Here is a 9,534-nt window from a genome sequence, read left to right as displayed (position 1 = left end):
TCTTGGTCGTATTCCCTTAAAGGAATCTATTCCTGATTCCAAGCCTTTAGCTCTACCCCGGGCCCAGGAGTTTTAGCCCTAACAGGTAAGTTTTTTGGGGTATGTAGCCTAGGCCTTTGGCCATAGGAAATAATGTCACCGACAGCCATCTAACGTCCCAGGGGCAACTCCCATGGCAATATGGTAGAGTTGGTACTTAGTGCTCGCCATGGTTTCTGGCATGCACTCCCCTCAGCATGGTGGCGTGGGTATACCGTTCCCCATAGCAACCCCTAGAGGACGCAGTTCGAAGTTCCCATGAAAGGGAACGTCTCAGGTTACTTATGTAACCATGGTTCCCTGAGTAGGGAACGAGACACTGCGTCCTCTAGGTTTCTTGCCATGCTTCGGACGCAAGCTTCAGACGAAGAAGTGGATGATGTGTTCTCCCGGTGCCTATTTATACTATAGTCGCACCGGTAGTGACGTCATGGCTGTCGCCGGCCAACGTGTTGTTGGTGTTTTTTCAATGTATGCTTACATACATTGCTTATCCCCCCATAGCGACCCCTAGAGGACGCAGTGTCTCGTTCCCTACTCAGGGAACCATGCTTACATAGGTAACCTGAGACGTTTCTCCTAAAGTACACAATCATCTCCACAGTTTTGAGCATGTTGAGCTCCAGTTTGTTATAACTGCACCAGACAGCCAGCTCTTTAACCTCCTGTCTGTAAGCAGACTTGTCTCCGTTGTGTATGAGGCCGATGATGGTGGTGTGTGTCAGCTGCAGATTTCAGGAGCTTGACAGAGGGATATTTTTGTCAGTGCATTCGTTCGTATACAGAGAGAAGAGCAGTGGGGAGAGCACACATCCATGAGGGGCGCCAGTGCTGATCATGAGAGTCCCGAATGTTAGTTTGTCCAGCCTCACTAGCTGCTGTCTGTCAGGAAGCTGGTGATCCACTGACAGATGATGGGTACAGAGAGCTGGGTCAGTTTGTCTGAGAGAAGATCAGGCATGATGTAATTGAAGGCCGAACTGAAGTCTACAAACAAGATCCTTGCGTAGGTCCCAGGTCTATCAAGATGTTGCAGAATATAATGCAGCCCCATGTTGACTGCATCATCCACATACCTGTTTGCTCTGTATGCAAACTGAAGAGGATCCAGAAAGGGTCCAGTGATGTCCTTCAGGTAGGCCAGGTCCAGTCTTTCAAATTACTTCATGATCACAGATGTGAGAGCAACAGGTCTGTAATCATTAAGGTTTATGACATTTGCAATAAAGTCATGACAACATGGTTTGATCCTAGCCATCTGAGAACTCTATTTGTTCATATTCCTCCAGCATATCTGCAAGGTATTTTGGTCATTATGGCAGCATTTTTATAAGAGCTCAAACTGTCTAATAGTATTTTTGGAAGACCAGTAAGAAGTCCATTATTAATCAACCCTGCTGGTGATGAATGCATGAATAAGCTTCTCTGGGTCTTGTTTGAACACAAAGGATTTAATTTGTGCTGTTTTTTAGATGGTAAGGTTGATTTAGTTATTGCTATTACGTGGCTCCTGAAGCTAAGATCAGATTCCAGAATGATACCAAGATTCGTGACTTATGGAACTGAAAAATCCTTCCACAAATCCATTAGCAAAGGGTAAATGTGACGCTCACTTTAAGGAAGTGATTTTATCGTTTATGGTCATGTGACCCAGGGTGATGTGTCCTATCGATTCATTTAAAAGCTAGATATGGCAGGATAGCTTGAGTTAACATATTATCAGAATAATTCAAGTTGTTTTGTTGTGTTGTGGCATATTACACACATTTTCATCATGCATTTCATGTGAAATTTAAATCAGTTTCATTGGTAAGAAATGTGCTTTACATGAGATAAATATGATATGACTATCTGCAGGGTTCAAAGAAGAGACGGCATGTTTAATAAAGTTAAAAGCAGAGAAGCAACACACACAAATATGCATATTTTTAAAAAATCATTATAAAATGTAAACTTATTTGCAACATATTAACAGCAATAATAATATCATCTGTTGTAGCTGCCTAGCATGGTAAAATTTCAGGTGAAGATAATGAAGAAATTACGTTGGCTTTCACTGCTTCCTTCACCAAGTGCATTCCATACAGTTTCATTATAACGTAAGTGCCCTGCTCCCTTCAAAGCCCCTTCAAAGGGCTTTTCCATTCAGAGGGAGTAGGGCATACGAACTTTCACTTTCATCTGGAATTTGCCCAGAATATCCAACTTCCAACCATAAGGGTTCCAATGGCAAATGCGTAGAAGATGATGCATCAGGAAACGCAATGGCAATGCTACTGGTTAAATTTGCAGGTGTGATTATCAACAGAGAAGATAATTTGAAGAGTCTTTTACACTAAAATGTCTGCAAATGTTTGCGAAACAAATTTTGTTATCATACTGTAGAGCTATCCTACCATAGCTCTATAGTGTTCTTGTAGCTAGTAACAGTAGAGTATGGCACCAGTAACATCAAGGTTTGATTCACAGGAAATCCATCAACTGGTAAAAAATGTATACCTTGATTGCAATACAAGTTACTTTGGATAAAATCATCTGCCAAATAGAAATACATATACATAATCTATAAACTAGTGCAGCCATATATTTAACCTAACTTGCCTAACCTAACATTTCAGAGTATTATTTTGCTGCATAATATTGCAGTTTTTTTTGTCATTTGTAACGTTAGAAAATGTTATATTCTTGATACACTAAAAGGTCCATAAAACATACTATGTTCTGTGTTAATATCAATTGTGTGTTGCATTGTGAGGTGTTTTATGGTTAAAGGAAATATCCGAAACTTAACGGATAACATCCCAAAATTTACCAGTTTACCAAATTACCAGTACCATTTCCATTTTTCTTCTTACAGTGTAGAAAAAAAAATGTTTACAAAAAGATCATTTATTTACCTGAACAAACTAATTCTTCTTGCAGCTTCTTTAATACATTTGTTGGGAAAATCCTTTGAAAGGATTTTTCTTCGTCAGTGCTCCATCATGATATTCAAAAGATATTTTTTTCAGGTTTCAAGTTTATCAATGAAATTACTGTATAATGCAATAGTATTTCCTGCACTTGGATGCAAAGCTTTCTATCATTTTAGTTTTATGCAGTTTGGTAGACTATATGGTGACACATCTTACCTCACTCTCTGTCTCCTAATGAAGATTTTAGTGACAAATATTGTGAAATATCTTCTTTTGTGTTCTGCAGAAGTAAGTCATACAGGTTTGGAACGATATAAGGGAGAATAATGATGACTATTTTAATTTTAGATGGAGTATGCCTTTAAAAACTACACTCTAAAAAATGCTGGGTTAAATATAACCCAGCGCTGGGTTAAAAAGGGACAAACCCAGCTATTGGGTTGTTTTGACCCAGCGGTTGGGTTGTTTTGAATCCAAACGCTGTGTCAAAACAACCCAACCGCTGGGTCAAAACAACCCAATAGCTGGGTTTGTCCCTTTCTGGGTCAAAACAACCCAACCACTGGGTCAAAACAACCCAACCGCTGGGTCAAAACAACCCAACAGCTGGGTTTGTCCCTTTTTAACCCAGCACTGGGTTATATTTAACCCAGCATTTTTTAGTGTGTATATTGAAATAAATGTAATATTTTACAATTAATTTTAATAAATTACTATGAATCATGTACAATATATATTAATACAGTTCTGCGAGCACTGTTTCAGTCCTCATAATATCTTTACATTTTAAGTGTATTTTTTAATTCCAAATTTACATATGCTTTGTGAATTCAGTGACAAAGAACAAAATGTACATATTTAATATAAATAGACATTAGGTTTAACTTGGTATGTTTGAAAGCCAAAAAAATAGAACACCTTTAAAAAGTCACAGACAGCAACTACAGTCATTCGTCGATCTTTAACTCATAATAACCGTTTGATTTATCAGAAATAAAAGAACAGTCCACTGTTTAATTTGCTGACCCTGTCTGAAGTCCTATGACTGTTGTCAGTTTAAGGTCGGTTGACCGGATTCTTGGCAGCGTTGTGCGTCAATCACGTTCAAATGAATTCCAGTATGTGCGTCATCCAGGTTTTGCTTGCTGCCTCCACTGTATCCATGTAGTTTTCCAGCGTTCGAGATAACAGGCGAGGATATGCGCCAAAAGAAACCATGTAACATTTTCCTAAACTCCCGTCGCATTAAACAATACAAAACTGGGTTTAAACAACTATTAGTATGAGCAAGACAAACAGTCACGGGGAAAACATAAGTATGCACCATGTAGTATGTTTTGTCCCAGTGCACCGCGTTCAGTTTCACCAGCACGCCCCAGAGGGTGATCGCATGGTTTGGCATCCAGCAAATGAAGAAAGAGAGGACCACCACCGTTACAGACTTTGCTACTTTCGATCGTCTTCTTTGGCGGGTATTAATGCCCCTCTTTCGGATAAACCTCAAAAGTAATAGATAACATACTGAGAGAATAAACATGGGCAAGATAAACGCAATGACAATTTTCTGAAGGTGATACAGAGCAAGCCAATCCTGGCCATCTGGAAACTTGAGGAGGCAGAGTTTTTCACCTGCCACAACTGTCACGGTGGAGAAAATGGAAGTTGGAGCTGTTGCCACAGTCGCCAAGATCCACAATACAGCACAGATCCACTTCACAGACACGGACTTGTTTCGAGAAGGGATCTTTAAAGCAGATGCGACAGACCAGTAGCGCGTAATGCTCATTGCGGTGAGAAAAAAGACGCTGGCGTACATGTTCATCACAGTGACTGATAAAATGATCTTGCACATGGCGTTACCAAACGGCCAGCTGAAATCCAACGCTGTATCTACAGCCCAGAAAGGCAAGGTCAGAACAAACTGAAAGTCGGTGACAGCTAAATTGATTACAAAGAAATTTATGATGGATTTTTTTCGACCTTGTCTTATTTTCATAAGGAAAAACAACAAAAGATTTCCGACCAAACCCACGGCGCACACCGCGGAATAAACCACCGAGATGATAATCCGCAGGACGAGGCTGCCGTCAGCAGTAACATCGATGTCTTCCAGACTGCTGAACTTGTGTTGATCCGTTAAACTTCTGTTCAAAATTCCCCATCCGCTTTGGTTGAGAATGCCACCCATTGTTTCCGAAAGAAACTCTCCAACAGGTGCCTGGTGGACAAGGCTTTCTACTGATCGCATATCAGTTAGTCTTACATTGTTCCACACAGAACAAAAGCGGTTTTAGATAGCAGTGGGTTCCCATAAGTATAAAAGTGATGTGTTTTGAACACACAGTGCACCTGACAGCCAACGTTTTATGCAGAAGCGCGCGCGCTGGAGAAAGCCGATGACTGACTTACAGCCGTACTCTTGACGTCATGTAATGCTAACGCATCTGAACAAATTTTAGGGAGGATGACGAAATAACACAAGATTCTAAAACAGACCTCTTAATTATTAAATAAAAGTCGAAAAAATAAAGGCTAAGCAAACGGATAACACATGCAAAAGCAGTTATATAGGCTAGTGCATTTCAAGAGGTTATTAGTCATTTACTAGTCATAGTTAATTCAATGTCAAATGGTTTAACATTTAATTCTAGTATAATTTTCTATTATGTTCATGTATTTATGTTTATCTTTTCAGTTCCTGTTGATAGCTCATACTACTCCTAGAGTCAATAAAGTCTTATCATATATCATCTTAAGCTTCTACAATTTACAATGCTAGATGGGAATGACTTCGTAAATTGACATAAAATATGTTTCATACTACTGTGTGTCCACTAGATGGGGCACTTGATGGACACTCTTAAACGTCAGCAGCTCAGTTTGTTACTCCCTTAAAAATCAGCTAGCATTTTCAGATTTTAAATTTTCAGCCTTTCAAGCCAGGAAGGAATGTCAGTAGGCTATAGAGAATTTACTGACTTGCACATACGTTAATTAGTCCAACACAACAATGGACAATATTAGGTGTTAAAGGGATAATTAACCCCAAAATGAAAACTCTATCATCATGTACCTTCATGTTGTTTCAATCTTGAATGACTTTCTTCAGCAACAAAAAAAAATTTCTTTCATTGTCCAAGTGGAAATAAACAAATAGGTAACAATCGTAATTAAAAGACGATAATGATGTTGATGATGCACCTTGGCTTGAAGTTAAAGGACAAGCATAGACCTATATGCCAAATATCATGAATGAATTCCATTATAGAACAACTGGTGATTATTGTGATTATTTTTAATGGCATCAACATAGACACATCAGTGTGCGTTCTTGCATTCAAAAATAGCTACCCGAAACTAAAAGGAACTAAACAGAATTCAGATCGAGTTTTACAGCTGCAATGACAAATGAATAAAAAACAACGCTCATGACGCGAGACGCGAGACGCGACGACCGAAGACGCGACAGCCAAGACGACCGCCTAATGTGTTCATAAACCAAAATATAAAATTAGACAGACTGAACTCAAGAACGCGTCCTGTGTTTGTGTTCCTTGACAAATGGTTAAAAAGTATTGTTTAAATTATGGGAGTCATTTTATTATAGACACGTTACAGAATGGGTTCAGTCTGACACACTGAACACAAAGAGAGGGTCCTCCTACTAGAGGATTGAGAGGGCGGAACTTTTACAAAGTTTTGCTGAAACAGTTCGCTGCTCATCTGTAAATGCAGTCGTCCCAGTTGAATTAACGGAGCCCAAAATCGCCCATGCACCGGATTCACAGACTTTATCATGCTACATTATTTGTCTCGGACTGATGACCACTGCAGATCTCTGGCTTAATAAATGCAGTACCGTTCTTTTGTGTGATGGGTCCAAGCTACCGATGCATAAGGCTGAGGCAGAAGTTACTATTCAAACTATCTCCATTTAAATGGACTGTAGATGTACCAGGAGTGATCTGTCTTCTCCTCTGTGCAGTTTGACATGATGGTTCAGCTGGACTGCAGCATTCAAGTTTTGGGGCCAGCAAGTTTCTCTCTCTGCTTTGTGATAACAGCTGGACTTCTGTTCACATTCGAGAGCACAACAGTTTGCGGATATAATCACGACACAGGTGAGTGGGTTGAGCTTGTGTCTAATCATAGTCCCACGCTGTGATTTTTAGCATTTTTTTGCCTCTTTGTCAGTTGATGTGCGCGTGTGCGCACAATGAAGTTTGTGTGAAACAGTGGCCTAAAAAGTATTTTTGGCCACTTATTTATAGAAATGTAGCCCAAGCACACATTGCAAGCAAAATATTTAATAAAGAGAATTTTGCTTGCCTTCTGATTTTAAAACGGCATATTCTGTTTATTAAGACAAACAGTATTTTGACACTGTGGTTGTTAAACATTAAGCGGAGTGAAACATGGGCATAGTTAATGTGATGAAATACACCTTTATTCTCTTGAGGACTTGTGGGAAACTGACTTCATACATCCACTAAAAATCACTGCAAAATCGGTCATTTCCAAAATGGCTCAGAAAAGTGAATTAGTTCTGGAAAAAGCCTTACTAAAATATCTACAGATGCCACTTGTCATATTTTGTCATCGAATGCTTTGGCATTCATGCATTTTTAAGTGCACAGATACTTTGGGGATCATTACTGTCAACCTGCAATAAGTGGAAGTTAAATATTTGGCCCAGTTTATGACTTTAAACTCTTAGCAAATACTATTCTAGCTCTGTCCTGTTCCCAGGTTTCTTTCTGAGCTGTTTATTTAGGCCATGATTTGTGATGGCAAATGGTATTGTTTAATTTTTCTACTGGCATGCTATAAACTATGAATTCATCTTTCTTGATTAGGTTATTTTAATGGAAATTATAATTTTGGGTTACAGTTCACATTGTAACCCAAAATTCATTGCAACAATAAAACTTTAGAACTGCCTGTAATAAATAGTTTCAGTGTAATTTATAGAGCTGTTGTGAATAAATATATTAAAGTGTAAGGTAAAAAGGATTCTGCAATGTGAATTGTTTCTGTTAGCATCACATCACTTTCATTTGGCATTTGTGTGCTTTTGACTTATGTTTGCACTGATGGCGTATACATCCCCCACTCCATATTCCGTTTCTTGGCCGACACTACCCCTAATGCTGTTTCCCTCTGCTTCCACAATCATGTAGGTCAAAGCAACAGGGCTGCCAATGAACAGACTGAAGTCATATAACAAAGGCTGTTCACATGTTTATACTATAGAGTCTCTAGGGAAATATTTGAATAAGGAGAATGCAGACTTGAGAAGTTATTTTAGTTTTTACTCTACCACATTATTACTATAAATCTCTCTGTAAGTTTATTATTCTGGTCTGTTGTTTGAATAGAATGACAGACTTCAGCTTCAGTTATTATGATAATTCATGGATTTGTTTCGATGTACGATTCAATTGCTTTGCAAGTCATAGGAATTTAAATGATTTGCTTATTAAAACCTATGCAAGCACAAAATAAAGAGCAGAAAAGTTACAGTGTTCCAGTTGCAAAATTGCAGTCATACTGTCACACAATCCCAAAAAAATCAGTGCATTTAGTATAATCTTTCGGGACTTTGCAGACTCTTGTTTTAAAGTTTGAAGTCTGATAAACCGTCTGTGTTGTTTGGTCATATCTGTAGTGCATTGTAAGATAATAGTAAAGAGTAAATCATGTAAAACTGAATCATTTAGTTGTTTGTAAAATTCATTCTATATACGTAAGACACATACATAGATTTTGACATTTTCTGGGGGAATAAAAGTGATTATCAATGTAAAACCTACGCACACTGTGCAGTTCCAGGGCAGAGTGGTTACCAGAGTGTTGCTTTCTGATTTATAAAATGTTCAGAGTCGTTGTTAGCTAGTATGCTAAGCTGCTAACATGATTTTAGTAGTTTATGTTTACTTACTAGATTAAGCCAAAGGAACCCATCCATCTCTGTGATATTTTAGGGCTGATACACCAGCTGTAAGCCTAGTTGTAAATGGACACTAAGTTTACTACTAAATATTGGAGCATTTGCACAATTAAATTAATCGTATTACTAAATATTTACAGAAGCCTCCAAACAGCAGTAATGGCTGGAATAATGAGCTCATGTCTTGCCTGATAGATATTAATCCTTAAATTCATTTACATTTGAGAGAATATTATGTGAAAAGCTGATTTGTTTGGAGCGCTTCATCATAATACCAATTTAAACAATGCGCTTTCCTGTGTATGCCATTTGTGCATGCAGGGTTTAAAAAACAACTAAAAACCATGGAAATAAATGTACATTTTCCAGGTTGTTGTATTAGTATTTATTTACTGCTTTTATTAATTTGATATACTATTCTTAAAGATTTATTATTTACTAATTTCATTATTATTACTTACCATTGACAATTTTGTAAGGGAAAATAAGGCTGCTTGTTAGATCAATATACGTCCACTTTCGCAACGAAACACACAGCGTCTTCACAACATGGCGGTGGCGGTAGCAGCAATACTACAGTGAGAATCAAAGTTACGCCTTCTTTCTTAGCGTGAACATTTGGGCGGTGTT

At 38.3% G+C, this 9,534-nt stretch overlaps 1 protein-coding gene across 1 annotated transcript; it reads right to left on the bottom strand.

Moving 5' to 3' along the window:
* Positions 1-4,005: 4,005 nt before the first annotated feature.
* Positions 4,006-5,202, bottom strand: rxfp3.3a2 (relaxin family peptide receptor 3.3a2). Its single transcript, XM_016484013.1, has one exon. It carries the CDS (start codon positions 5,200-5,202, stop codon positions 4,006-4,008), a length of 1,197 nt encoding a protein of 398 aa, XP_016339499.1.
* Positions 5,203-9,534: the final 4,332 nt, after the last annotated feature.

Source organism: Sinocyclocheilus anshuiensis, unplaced genomic scaffold (genome assembly GCF_001515605.1).
Source record: "Sinocyclocheilus anshuiensis isolate Anshui unplaced genomic scaffold, SAMN03320099.WGS_v1.1 scaffold773, whole genome shotgun sequence".
Lineage (NCBI taxonomy): Eukaryota > Metazoa > Chordata > Actinopteri > Cypriniformes > Cyprinidae > Sinocyclocheilus > Sinocyclocheilus anshuiensis.
The sequence above is the reverse complement of the archived record's forward strand: the minus strand, read 5'-3'. Positions and strand labels throughout refer to the sequence as shown.

Coding starts and splice junctions, on each gene's coding strand:
- rxfp3.3a2 (XM_016484013.1), bottom strand. CDS start 5,202: ATGCGATCAGTAGAAAGCCTTGTCCACCAGGCACCTGTTGGAGAGTTT.